At 44.1% G+C, this 14,606-nt stretch overlaps 1 protein-coding gene and 1 long non-coding RNA gene across 3 annotated transcripts in view; one reads left to right on the top strand and one right to left on the bottom strand.

Annotated features, from left to right (window-relative positions):
* The window catches only part of LOC140903888 (uncharacterized), a 342,875-nt gene that overhangs the window by 132,336 nt on the left and 195,933 nt on the right, over nucleotides 1-14,606 (bottom strand). The gene's annotated exons all lie outside the window — the stretch shown is intronic.
* LOC140904100 (keratin, type I cytoskeletal 19-like) lies at nucleotides 1,470-7,217 on the top strand. Its single transcript, XM_073326413.1, has 6 exons — nucleotides 1,470-1,895; nucleotides 4,323-4,405; nucleotides 5,990-6,146; nucleotides 6,421-6,582; nucleotides 6,710-6,835; nucleotides 6,996-7,217. The coding sequence occupies exons 1-6, from the start codon at nucleotides 1,470-1,472 to the stop codon at nucleotides 7,215-7,217; spliced, it is 1,176 nt and encodes a 391-aa protein (XP_073182514.1).

The raw sequence follows: 14,606 nt of genomic DNA, 5'->3' as shown, positions 1-14,606 counted from the left end.
CCCTCCCACTTCCCACCCCTGACTGCCCGCCTCAGAGTCCCTGACCCATCCAACTCCCCCTGCTCCTTGTCCCCTGACCGCCCCCTCCCAGGACTCCCCATCCCAAACTGCTCTCCCGGATCCCACCCCCATCCACCCCCCCACTCCCTGTCCCCTGACTGCCCCCCAACCCCTATCCATCCCCCCCTGACAGGCCCCCCGGGACTCCCACGCCCTATCCAACCCCCGCTGTTCTCCGACCCCGACTGCCCCAGAACCTCAGCCCCATCCAGCTACTCCCTGTCCCCTGACTGCCCCCGGGACCCCCTACACAACCACCCCACAGCCGCATGCGCGCAGCCGCCGCCCCCTTACCATGCCACTCAGAGTGGCAGGAGCTCGCAGCCCCGCTGCCCGTGCGGCGGCATCACTGCAAGGGAGGGGGGACAGAGGGAGAGGGGCCAGGGGCTAGCCTCCCGAGCTGGGAGCTCAGGGGCCGGGCAGGATGATCCCGCGGGCCAGATGTGGCCCACAGGCCATAGTTTGACCACCTCTGTTGCAGAATCTCCATCACTGGAGATTTTTAAGAGCAGGTTAGACAAACACCTGTCAGGGATGGTCCAGATAATACTGACTCCTGCCATGAGTGCGGGGGACTGGACTAGAGACCTCTTGAGGCCTCTTCCAGTCTTACGATTCTATGAATTAGGGCTAGGGAAAAAAAATCAAACCATGGCCCACTGAAAGAGACTGTCATATTATGAAAAGAAACAGATATTTTCATGTAATTTCTACCATCAAACCCTTTGTCCTGCTGTACTCCTAGAAGGAACTGAGAGCAAAGAACCAGTGTTTGAGAAATTTTTCTTTTGAAAGAAGAATTTTATGGGAGAAGTAATGAAAAAGTTGGGTAAGTGTGGGAATTTATTTTTCCAAAGGTCTCTCCTCACAGTGCTGTTTGTCATCTGGGTTCCCTCTATACAAGGCTCTATTAACAGCTACTCACTGCATTACTATGTATTATAAACCTTCTTTTGAAATTACCTAAGGAAAGTCTTCACAATGGAGGCACTGTACAGTGCAGAAGGGGTGTGTGCTTAAGGGTCTTTTGTTTCAGTATAAGTAAATTATAATTCTAGAGTCACAAATGTCTCTTTGAGCAGAGAGCCACATACTATGAATCACACCTTTTGTCTGAAGAGGAAGAGAAGGGAGAAAAAAAAAATCTGGAGAAATCTGGTATGTCTGAAAGTATTTGGCAAAGAAACACAGCCCACTTTATATCGACTGACCAATAAGAAGAATTTCAGTGTTGGCAAAAGGCTTACGGCTGGTGAATTCCACAGGGCTTACATATCATGTTCTATGGACAACTCCCATTGTCACAGGCATAAAAGACGCCAGGTGGGAGAAAGAATCTTTCACTCCTGCTTCAAGAGCACAAACTGTGTGAACTGTGCTTAGAGTTCAATCCTTGCTATCTACTCACAATGTCCACTTACAGCTTGAAGCAAATAACTTCTTCTGGGTTAGGTAATATTAGTGGTTCCTCAGGCGGTCGGGCTGTTGGTTCCTTCAGGGCTTCAAGTATACATGGAGGATTTGGTGACAGGGGTATTTCTGTCTCTACTGCTCGGTTTGTCTCTTCTGGGGTAGGAGGTGGCCTTGGGGGTGGATATGGTGGTAGTTTGTACGGTGGCTTTGGTGGTGGTGATGGCCTCCTTTCTGGAAATGAAAAGACAACTATGCAGAACCTGAATGACCGCCTGGCATCCTACCTGGACAAAGTACGTACTCTGGAGGAGGCAAATTCTGAGCTAGAAATTAAAATCCGAGACTGGTACCAGAGACAAGGACCAGGGCCAGCCTCTGATTACAGCCCATATTACAAGACTATTGAAGATCTTCGAGACAAGGTAGGTGTTAAAGTTTGTTAAAAAGCATCTAAGGATAGACCCAAATGTTTGTTAAAACAGCATTTATATCATGTGGCTATTATTAGCAGATGGAAGGAAAATGTTATTATCTGTAAATAATTATAACTGTTTTATTATGTGGTGTCCACTAACAATGAATCAATAGAAAACCAGCCAAAAGAAATGGTGGATTATGGGAGAGTAGAAGGGTGATGTGAGTATGTAGTGAATCAGAAGGGATGGACAATGACAATGCCCAGTATGAAATGTATCTGTTATAAAACTGTTAGCTAAGAAAATGTGCACAAGTGACACCTTTAATAGTCAATGGTGAAATGATTTGAGGGCCCCACTAACTCCCACAACCCCACAAATACTCGATGCCCCTGAAAACAGTAGTAAAGTCCTTACATTTTTCTCAATTAATTCTGCACAATTACTGTACCAAATTTAGCCTTGATGTAAGTGGATGCAACTGCTACTGTAGTCAATGAGAGTTGTATCAATTTGGTTTTGGAATGAATTTGGCATCTCAAAAAAAAGTCACCCTTCAGTTTAAATCTTGTCAGACTACTGTAGGTATCTGTCTATCTCTGCAGTCACCTACCAATCATACACGTTTGTTTAAGCCTCTGGACAGCCAGTATGTGCACTGCTTTAGCAGTTATCAGAGAAGATGACTAATCTCTGAGTTGATATTAACAGTTAAAATAAGAATTGATCAAATATAGGGGTTTGCAAATGTGAACTGAAGCACTTCAGAATTTTACCACATGAAACTGAGATTTTTTAAACCTTTTTTATTTCGCCTTCTGAGCTTGAACTTTGAAGAAGAAAGTGTTTAAATATGTTTCTTAAAGAAAAAAGAAACAGCCAACATTAACTAAATTAAGTGCATACAAATTATATATAAATACAGGATTTATTGCGCCTCAGCAAATCCATTAGTGCACAATAAGTTTGTTTAAGGGTGGTACACACCTTAGAAGACATACATGATTGCTGACTGAACTATGTAAACACAGCCTCATGAGAAAACCTAAAGTTTATTTTTCAGATCTTAGTGTGGTTCATGACCCCACCCACACAGTTTCCTTTCCCTTGGGCTTACCTCGCTCACACTGTACTGATTTCAGAAATGAACCTCCGAAAAAGAAGAGCTGGAATTAGATTCCCTCATTTGAAATCTCCTGGGCTCTTGCTCTTTATTCCCAACTCATGAGAGTGAGCAGCTCCCACTGTGTTTTCCAGATGACCTATTGATTTCTGATAGTCATAGAATTTTAGGCCACAAGAGACTACCAGATCATCTAGTCTGACCTTCCGTAAACCACAGGCCACCAACACCACCCAAAATCCACACACTAAACTCAACCATCAAAATTAGAGCAAAGTATTAAAGCCCAAAAGAGACCAGACTATTGTGTGCTACAGGCAGAGAACTGGATAGACCAATGCCCAAGGCCCTGCAATAGCAGGGAAATGATGAAGTGAGATATATCCAGATAATCCTGGCAAGTGACCTGCATCCACACACTGCAGAGGAAGGTGAAACCCTGCCAAGGTCCCCACCAATCTGACCTGGGGGGAAATTCTTTCCTGGTTCCACATAAGGTGGCTCATAAAAGTAAATTTGTCAGGTAAGGTACACAGGGAAGAAGTTTTAAGTAAACAAAACTCTCTGTGTGGCCGTTTATGGTGTGTTACAGGAATCACTCAGCATTCTGGAGCTGGGGAACCTGTTGTATGATTAGGCTAGGAGATAAAATGCATTCAAACGCTATACAAATGTGATATAGAACTGTCATGTAGTATTATATTGTATTCCATTACAGAGTTATATACAAAGGCATAATTTGTTTTTATTTATATAAAAGTAATATGAACCCCCAAATCTCTGGTCAGGGCTAACACAGATAAAAGCCTCCTGAGCAGAATTTCTGGCCAGAAAGACTCAGCAGACTTCCTTTGCTCAGCACCTCTGTCTCCTTGAGGCTCTTTAATATGGTGGTAGGAATTCAGTCAGTGGAATTCAGTGAGCCTGCCCAGAGAAGGAGTCATTTCCTGATCTACATGCTACATCTCAGAAACTGATGAGTAGATCCTTAATGGCAGGTCACACAAAGAAAGGGGCAAATCCATTCCTGATGTAGCTCCACAGCCTTGAGAGAAGTTACGTCAGAGATTAATTTTGTCCAGTATGTTAACTGAAGACCCTACTGCCCTTGATCAAAGAGAGACAGGCCTACTTTAGGACTAAAACAAAAAGAGCTGAAATGTCAGTTACTCAACTTTAAGGCCCCGCGTAGTTTCGTTAGAATTTCACCAGAATTTGTTATGTCTTTTATCCCGGATTGTAATGAATGGAGGCATACGCTTATTTCAGCCCAGACTGTGATTCACTCTGTGCCACTTGGCTTTTTCCAGATTCTTGCTGCCACCATTGACAACTCCAAGATTGTTTTGCAAATTGATAATGCCAGGCTGGCTGCTGATGACTTCAAAACCAAGTGAGTACATTCCTCTAAGGCAAGGAGATACTGACAGTTAGGTTGTCAGGCGTCTGGTTTTTGACTGGAACGCCCGGTCAAAAAGGGACCCTGGTGGCTCTGGTCAGCACTGCAACAGGGCCATTAAAAGTCCAGTTGGTGGCACAGCAGGGGCCCGGGGCTAAGGCAGGCTCCCTGCCTGCCCTAGCTTCCCTCATCTCCCAGAAGCGGCCACCAGGTCCCTGCGGCCCCTAGGCTCATGGACGGCCAGGAAGGCTCCACATGCTGTCCCCGCCCCAAGGGCCGGCTCTGCAGCTCTCATTGGCCAGGAACTGTGACCAATGGGAGCTGCAGGGGTGGTGCCTGCAGGCATGAGGGCAGCGCTCGGAGCCTCCCTGGCCACCCATGCATTTAGGGGCTGCAGGGACCTGGCAGCTGATTCCTGGGAGCCGTGGTAAGTGCCGCGGGGACCCTGCACCCCGAGCCCCCTGCCCCAGCCTGGAGTCCCCTCCCACACCCAAACTCCCTCCCGGAACCCGCACCTCCCCAACACCCTGCCCCGCGCCCTCCTGCACCCCAAACCCTTCATCCCCGGCCCCACCCCACAGCCCACACCTGCAGCCGGAGCCCTCACCCCAACTCCCCATACACCAGCCCCGGCCCAGAGCCCTCTCCCACACCCTGAACCCCTAATTTCTAGCCCCACTCAGAGCCCACACCCCCAGCCCAGAACCCATACCCCCCACACGCCAAACCCCTTATCCCCAGCCCCACCCAGAGCCCACACCCCCAGATGGAGCCGTCACCCCCCTCCTGCACCTCAATCCCCTGCCCAAGCCCGGTAAAAGTGAGTGATGGTGGGGGAGATTAAGTGATGAAGGGAGGGGGGATGGAGCAAATGGGGGTGGGGCCTCGGAGAAGGGGCGGAGCTGGGGTGTTTGGTTTTTTGTGATTAGAAAGCCGGCAACCCTAACTGAAAGGCAGGCAGATATTCAAGTCATTATCATTTGAAAAAGCAAAGGGAATGTCACTTGAGCCATGCATTAAAACTAGACAATAAAAATATGGTCTGAAAATGGATATAGCCAGCATATAATATGGGTTTCACAACATACCTGGCTTAATCAACCAACCATAATGGGTTGGGTGGACCTCCTCCTCTATGTTAGCAGACCGTCTATAAAGATCGTGACACAATTCAGCAAAGTTAATAACGGCCACAATAACGAGGGTGCTGAGAATGATTCTGCAGAGCCATATAAGTGTGAGAAAAATTGTAGTATAGCATCCTACAATGTAAATTTATAGAGTGTAGCGGGAAGATCACACAACATCTTCCTGCACAGCGTCTTGCTCTGTTAAAGTAATATCATTAAATTCCACACATTAAATTCGACTCGTGCGGTACATGTCACGTAAGTTATACTGCTCATATAAACCACATATAAACCTATGTGCAAAATATTGGGATAGATTCATTATTACAAATATAGGGCTTTTTTATATGATGAAGAAAACTAAAGTCAAAGTCAAATGGTAATAAATACTATTTGCCCCTTGTTCTAGATTTAAATAACTCTTGGTTTTGTTCTGCTTTTTTTGAAGGTATGAAACAGAGCAGGCCCTGCGCATGAGTGTTGAGGCTGACATCAATGGCCTGAAGAGAGTCCTGGATGAGCTGACCCTAGCCAGAACTGACCTGGAGATGCAGATAGAAAGCCTGAAGGAGGAGCTGGCTTACCTAAAGAAGAACCATGAGGAGGTATAAAACCCAAAGCACACATGTGAAAATAGCAGTAGGAAAAAGATGACTGATATGTAGGAGGGAATCTGGAATTTCTCAGTTATGCTGGGCTTTCTAGTAGAATATAAAAAGCCTCTTTATAGATTGGGTAAATAAAGTCCACCTGCAAATATTTGAGAATGGTCAATCAGAGGTTAGCCCTTGAGGAGAGTGGGTGAACTCAAGAGAGAATAGTAGTGTCTTTAACTCATGCTTGTGTCTTCTTGTGTCTTTCTCTGCAACGTTACTATAGGAAATGAAAGCCCTGGGTGGTCAAACAGGAGGGCAAGTCAGTGTTGAGGTTGACTCTGCTCCAGGTATTGATCTGACCAAGATCCTGGCTGACATGAGAGACCAGTATGAAGTCATGGCTGAGAAGAACAGGAAGGATGCTGAAACTTGGTTCAACAGCAAGGTAAAAAAATAAAACAATACAAGACAGAAGAAAATAATTTCAAACCTCTTGTAGAAAAGGGCTCCTACAGCCTTTCATGATCTTCAGAAAACTGCACTCCATTTTTCAAATGTTTTCTCCACTTCAGATTGAAGAGCTGAACCAAGAAGTAGCCATCAATACTGAACAGCTGCAGACCAGCAAGACTGAAATCACAGATCTGAGACGCACCCTCCAAGGCCTGGAGATAGAACTTCAGTCCCAGCTTAGCATGGTATGTGGCAATTTCTCCCAAGATTTGCACTTTACAAATCCATGCTAGGACAGGTATAGTGATAAGTGACCCCTAATCGAGGGTGTTTCCTTTCTAAAGAACAATCCTGTATTTGGTGACAGACTTTGAATTATTTTTCTTCCAACTTCTTTATTCTCAGAAAGCTGCCTTGGAAGGCACCTTGGCAGACACTGAGAATCGCTTTGGTGCCCAGCTGGCACAGATCCAGCACCTGATTGGAAACATCGAGGCACAGCTGACCGACCTTCGTGCTGATATGGAGCGGCAGAATAGTGACTACAAGATACTCATGGACATCAAGACCCGGCTGGAGCAGGAGATTGCCACTTACCGCCAGCTGCTGGAAGGCCATGACTCCTAGTATGTAACTATACTCACTGCAAATGACATTTGAGGGTTGTTAGACTATCATGATATTCCTGTGGTAACTCTGCACCACAGTATATTCAATTTAAAATACACTTGGAGACTCTAAAATGTCCAGTGAACGACGTTTGCAGGATACATGACAAATCTGCAAATGTCAGTGATCCTACCTATGTTGTGCAGATGGGAATTATTATTTTGCATCATATATATCTATATCATGGGTTCTCAAACTGGGGGTGGGGACACCTCAGGGGGTCACAAGGTTATTCCATGGGGGGTCGCGAGCTGTCAGCCTCCACCCCCAAACCCTGCTTTGCCGCCAGCATTTATAATGGTGTTAAATATATAAAAAGTGTTTTTAATTTATAAGGGGGGGGTCACACGCAAAGGCGTGCTATGTAAAAGGGGTCACCAGTACAAAAGTTTGAGAACCACTGATCTACATAAATTATTATTTTTATACTTTATTAATTATTACTAGTTAATTTATTATTTGTTTCCAGTAATGTCTACATCGTGCTAGTTGCTTTCTAAAAATAAAAGAAGGCACAATCTCTGCCCCAAAGAGTTTCAAAACTAAATGACAAAATGACAAAGGGTAGAGGAAAAAAGTGGAACATATAAGTAAAGTAATCAAGGTGATTATTAGTTACACAATGTCTGAATAACACAATGTTGTTAGTGTTGTTTTATAAAACAAATAGATTATCTCCAAATATCCACAGTTGGTTCTTTTCTTGTAGGCATCATGGTAGAAGTGAATCTTGAGGAGGGATTTGAATGCAGACTCAGTTATATAGCTAATTTCAAACAGCAGTATAACTTCACCCTGGACTTGGTGCCATAGCCTTTTCTCAGTTCATGTGTGGGACCAAAGGGAAAACATTCCTCATATTCTGGAACATGAAAAACCATTTGGGGTTGGACAGATTCTTAAATTTCTCATATTTAATTTATTTCCTTAGTTCCAGAATCCTCTTTGCCACTTCTGTCCTTTTCTGATACATCTTCTATAGTTTCCTCTTCCCTGAGCGAAGGAGTAGAAGAGTCAGTACAGGAGCCAACAAGGAGCTAACGCTTTCTTTCCTGATGCTGAAAAGGGCGCCTGATAGACAGACTTTACTTTTTCATATCTTCCTCTCATCCAGCATTTGATATTTGTTATCGTTCTTTGCTATAATTATTTTCTCTTTGTGTCACAGGATGTTTTGGACCCTTTATGGAACTGCTGGTAAGGATTCTCTTTCTTTATGGGAACCTATAAAAGGCAGAGTATTTTTATTTTAATAAAAGAAGAATCTATTGATGAGTGGTATCCATCTTGCTGTCTATGCCACGCATCCGGTCTTCAACCAGAACGCCCAGTCGAAAAGGGACCCTGGGAGCTCCAATCAGTATTGCTGACCAGGCCGTTAAAGGCCCGGTCAGCGGTGCAGCAGGACTAAGGCAGACTCCTTGCCTGCCCTAGTTCCGTGTGGCTCCCAGAATCGTCCACCACCATCCCTGTGGCCCCTAGGCACAGGAGTGGCCAAGGAGGCTCCGTGCCCTGTCCCTGCCCTGAGAGCCAGCTCCGCAGCTCCCATTGGCCTGGAACCATTGGCCAATGGGAGCTGCGGGGGCGGCACCTGCAGGCAAGGGCTGCACGCAAAGTTTTCCTGGCCACCCCTGTGCGTAGGGGCCACAGGGACATGCTGGCCACTTCAGGGAGCAGCTTGAGGTAAGTGTTGCCTATAGCCCGCACCCCCTCCCACACCCCAACCCCCTGCCCCAGCCTTGAGCCCCCTCCTGCATCCAAACTCCCTCCTAGAGCCTGCACCCCACACCACCTCTAGGGTTGCCAACTTTCTAATAGCACAAAACTGAACATCCCTGCCATGCCCCTGCCCCACCCTCATCCCCAGCCTCATCCCAGTGCCCGCACCCCCAGCCAGAGCCCTCACCCCTCCTGCACTCCAACCCCCTGCCCCAGCCCAGAGCCCCCTCCCACACTCTGAACCCCTCAGCCCCACACCCCAGCCCGGAGCCCCCTCCTATACCCCAAATCCCTCATTTCTGGCCCCACCACAGAGCCTGCAACCCCAGCTGGAACCCCCACCCCCTCCACCACCCCAAACCCCTGCCCCAGCCCAGTGAAAATGAGCGAGTGAATGAGGGTGGGGGAGAGTGAGTGACGGAGGGAGGGGCAATGGAGTGAGTGGGGAGGGGGGCCTCAGAAAAGGGGGGGCAGGGGTGGGGTCTCAGGGAAGGGGCATGGCAGGGGGCAGGGCAAGGGTGTTTGGTTTTCTGCAATCAGAAAGTTGGCAACCCTACATTGCTCCCTGTCATTGATAGAATTCAAACAAAGAATGCCATTCAGTCTAGTTAGAAATTTTTAACAAATTACAGCTCCTTGCTAGGGATCTTTATATAGTCACAGCAAGATACTAAAGACGAGGAAAAGTATCTAAGACTATAGCACAATAAATGGCTATATAAACAGCCAATCACATAGTCATTCCTATGGGTGAGAGGACTATGAAGAAATTCAAGACTGAGCAGTTCAGAACTATTATGCACACATTTAAGGAGAATTTGCTGTGAATGTTCTTGGGTCCGCAGTATCTTGCAAAATACTGTAGAAGTGACACAGGCTTCTACTTTAATGTTATTTCAAAGAAAAGTTCTGAGAGGGAGGATTGAGAGTTGAGGTTGGAGCTAAACTTTTCTCTCCACCTGCTGAAGCCGTTTTCACATGTGTAACATGCTAGAATAATCACTGTTCTTTACCTCCTTATTTACTGCAGGCTCTCAAAGCAGCAGCAAAAGAGACAAGGTGGCTGATGGAAAGAACTACTGAAGAGACTCAGACTATCTTACTCTCCAAGAATAAAAGCACTAGACAACCAGGAATCAGTACCGAAGGGTGCCATCACAAACAGACAGTAGTGCTTTGAGATATTCACTTATAAGAAATTCTAGACCACACAATGTTCAAGGTAGAATAGGCCATTTATTAGTGATACATTTATGAACTGGGTTAGCTGTTCTTGCATTTCCAGTTCTCTTTTACTACTATTTTTGCTGTTTCTACTGTCTAATAAAATCATCTGATTTATGCAAACATCACTTCTGTCTGGTTATTGTGATATACCAAACAGATATTATTATGAATAGCAATGGCTGCGGCCAACTGAAAAGGACTATTAATGAATTCCAAAGTACTCTTGGTAAAAACATGGTGAGTGGGAACCAGTGTTCATGGGTGGAAGAATAAAGCATCTCAAAATGGAGTGAGATCCAATAGAAACTTATAGGATCCCTCAAGATGGAAAGTTATGTAAGGTTTTTTCATGCAATATATATTTGAACACATTTATCCTCAAACTAAAAGATAAACCTCTACTCCATACCCCGTTAAGTGGCAAATGCATACCCAATCCACATCCAATCGCAACAAACCTTCGGTCTCTGAATACTTACAACAACATAACTGTGCCAATGTAAAAGGCCTGACCCTATCCTACAACATACTGAGCATCTTCTGCAAGATATGAGCACCCTCAGCTTCCATTGACTTCAACGGGAATTGAGCAGACTCAGCACATTAGAGACAGTGCTAATATCTTGCAAGATCAGACCCAAAGTCAATTATGGTGAATGATAGTAGTCTCCCGTGCCTGACCACAAAGCTTTCCAGCTTCCCAGACAGGAGCACAAGACTGGTTCATTATTTGCCATACTGTATGCTTGCTGAGTTGGCACTGATACTTCGTTGTTCTACAACATTAGCAACCATCAAATAGTGATGTGGTAGCCTTATTGAGATTATTAGGGCTCGCTGATTTCTGCAAGTAGCAACCAATATAAGCCATGATATGTTCTCAACAAGCTTGCTTTGTAGTCTAGAATTTTGGAGCTTTTAAACTGGGATCTAGCTTTAGTTTTTAAGGCTATTCCATCCCATAAAGTTTTTCACTGCTAAAGTATTATGAGTGCAACAGGATACAGAGATCTGAGAAATTTCAGTCAGTGACCCACATGGAATTAAGTCAGATTTCTGCAATCTTCCCCAATGTTAACCCTCTGCATTCCTGCATTTCCTTCACCCAGACCCCCTAAAAGGCAGGAATTAACCAGCGTTATAGATTCACAGAAAAAAACAATAACTTAAAAAATAAAACAAAGCAGTTAAAAGTAGCAGAAGAACTGATGTCTTTAAGATTCAAAGGGAACAATTTTCATTCCAGTCTCTTGAAGATTTATCATAGTTGAGGCACTGATGATGTTTAACTGAATTGTTCAGTCCCCCGAGTATCAAATTTCATTCCCAGCCATTGCTTTGGAAACTGTATGTTATGACCGGGGTTGGGACATAAACCAGTGGCATCCTTATAGGCTTCATGTTAAAAGGCAGCTCAACATGCAAAATACCCACAGTAATAGCCTACCTGTAGCATAAGACATCCACACCTCCAAGTATCATAATGGCCATGTTATTGATTAGTCACTGAGGGCTAGACAGCTGTCTTACAATCGGCCCTGAGTAAGGGGCAATGCATAGCTGTATCCCCTAGGAACAGACCAAATTGCAAATTGTGTCTCACAGGGTAACAATGTTTCCCCTCCTTCCACTTACTCTGGGGAAGGAGTACATTATTTCTCAATTTTTTATGAAACAAAGAATTCTTCTCTGAGCACCCACCCAGATACTCTGGACAGCAAGTAAGCCAGGGCTCCGCTCCTCTCCCTCCCCACCTCCTCCCTGCCCACTTGCTCATGGTGGGGGGGTAGCTCGAGTAGCCCCTGCTCTCTTGTCCAGGGCTTGAGTCACAGTCCAAGCAGAGCTTAGCAGAGGAGTAAGAGCGGGTAACCCTCTTGCAATTAATAGCACTTTTATGAACATTTTTCTGAAAACTGTTTCTAGCCATGCTGCAGAAGAATGAAGCTAGGGAAGGTACGCAGTTTAGAAGTTACAATTAGACAAACAGGATGTTAGCAAACTAGCTTTTCCACAGCTGGAGAGTGAGACCTATCTTCAAATCTCTAAAAAGAGACTCAGCTGGTTGTGAAATGAATTTGGTGTTCTTAATCTCATCTCTAAAAGAGGCTTTTTTTAAAAAACATTGAAATTATGCATTTTTAATGGTAACTGAAGTAAAATAAAGATATAAATCTACTAGGAAGTAATATTGTACATTATATTCTGCTTTCATTTTGAAGTTTCCCAGAGCATTTTACAAACTTAACAGAGTGCTGAAAATATTATACACAGAGTTAATTTAATTAATTACAGATATGTATTAGCTGGTTAACAGCACAGAGCAACAGTATCCAACGGTTTTGGCAAGAAAGTGAAGAATGCTTTTTCTAAGTTTCCCGTTTGCTTATTTTTTAAAATGTGCCAATCACCTTATTTTCAGTCACATGTGCAGAGACCATTTGAGGCAGATACGGTCACTTGTTATGTGGTTGTACAGCACCTGGGTTCTAGTACAATGTAAATGTTAGATAAATAACAAGAACAACAATAATAATTTTATTAAAAACCCAAATAAATTTCTTAGTCTCTAAGGTGCCACAAGGACTCCTTGTTGTTTTTGCTGATACAGACTAACACGGCTACCACTCTGAAACCATTAAAAACCTTACGATCAGTTGACCAATGTCAGCCAAAACCTATTAACTCAACCTCATACATAGCTCTAAATAAAAACACACCACATCTTACCCATGCAGACAAAAGCTCAAGCAAACACATAGATTTAGATGTGCCCTGAAAATGGATACATTTGCCGTTTGTTAGAGCAAAGTGGGAAGTGAATTCCATAGTTGAGGGATCACTATTTAAAACAATCTGCCACCAGTACTGACACTTACCTCTAATAAGGACTCTGAATAAAACCACAGAGGCAGATCTCAACTTTGTAGTAGGACATGGTGAGAAAGGAGAGCTCTCAGGTCCCAAAGTATGCAGAGATTTAAAGGTCATTATCAGCACTTTTAATTGTATTGGGAAGTGACCAGGAGGCCAGTTCATCCTCTGCAGTATTGATGTAACACATGCCCTGTAATTAGCACTGATAAGTAAACAAATCAAAGTATTTTGCATCAATGTTAGTTTCAGAATGGTCCTCAAGTGTAGCGTGGCAGTAATTCTAATCTGTAGGTGGCAAAGACATGGAGCACTGTGACAACTTCCACATTAGAGAGAACAGCTGCATTCTCTGTGCCAAGCACAAACAAGAAAAGGCACATCTGGCTAATGCAGTACCTCAGATTGCAAGAGCATCTGGGTATCCAGAAGTATCCCAAGACCATGAATCTCATCCACAAAGTGTGAGCAAACCCTTTTAATCATGGAGGCAAACACCATACTGGTGCATTCATTTGGTAATGATTCATGGGAATTGCCAACACCATTTCCTGCAAAACCCTGGGTATTCCTTGGAGATTTCTTTCCAAGTACTGACACAGCCTATCCATGCTTAATTTGTTGGAATCTGGTAAATTCACATTAGAAAGTTGTCTGACTGAAAAATAACCAAAGGGGAACAATAATTAAAATACCTCTTATCCCCACCACAGAATCCTACCCATGCAGATCAGGATGGAGGTGCATTGACAAAGGCAGGGTAGTGAGAGGGAGACTAAGACAGGAACAGAAGTTGCATTGAGGTGCCTTGGCAGAGCTGGAGGTGAGCACAGAATCAGAAGAGCTGGGAGTATTGCAGGTTATCAATAAAAGCATTAGCTTTGGTAGAGATGAAGCTTGTTCTAAAACAGTATACCTTTATATTTTACATCTGCCTGTGGGAGCAGCGGGAGAAGTCTGTAATGCATCAAACACAAAGAGGCTTCTGTATCTCTCCTTCAAAGTTGCTGACTCACTTGCTAAGAAATGTTTCATATCAAATTGCAAATCCTTTGTCTCCTAAACCTAGTGATTACACCTGGAATCCATTACAGATGAGCAAAGATCTCCTGTCCTGTCTTTATTCTCCAAAGGCTATACATAGGAGCCCATTCCCTGTTGGTTTGTAATTTTTGTCAGAGTTCTCTTTATTCCAAATGTCTGAACAGAGTCCCAATAGAGTACCAATATTAGTTAGCTTACAGCATGTTACATGCTCATGCAGTAAGTCAGGTTCTTCAGCATTGCAACAGTTAAAACAATATGTGAAAAATGCTTAACCCCCAAAGTGCTTTGCATTATGTGGACTCATGAAGCTGAGTATTTCTATCATGCATTGTTTGTGTAATTAAATGCTACAGGGTAGAAAGTAAGATGTACAGGGACACTTTCCTTCATGGACATCCTACAGCCAATATTTTCAAATTTCAGTATTTAAAGTTAGGTACTGAATGGACCTTTAACCATGTAAAGGAATGTCCTGATTTTTAG

Source organism: Lepidochelys kempii, chromosome 27 (genome assembly GCF_965140265.1).
Source record: "Lepidochelys kempii isolate rLepKem1 chromosome 27, rLepKem1.hap2, whole genome shotgun sequence".
Taxonomy (NCBI): Eukaryota; Metazoa; Chordata; order Testudines; family Cheloniidae; genus Lepidochelys; species Lepidochelys kempii.
This window is presented reverse-complemented; position numbering and strand designations above follow the sequence as displayed.

Bases quoted from the DNA above. Each gene is read 5' to 3' on its own strand.
- LOC140904100 (XM_073326413.1), top strand. From the start codon at position 1,470: ATGTCCACTTACAGCTTGAAGCAAATAACTTCTTCTGGGTTAGGTAAT. The intron at 1,896-4,322 runs GTAGGTGTTAAA...GGCTTTTTCCAG, and splicing joins TTGAAGATCTTCGAGACAAG to ATTCTTGCTGCCACCATTGA. The intron at 4,406-5,989 runs GTGAGTACATTC...CTTTTTTTGAAG, and splicing joins GCTGATGACTTCAAAACCAA to GTATGAAACAGAGCAGGCCC.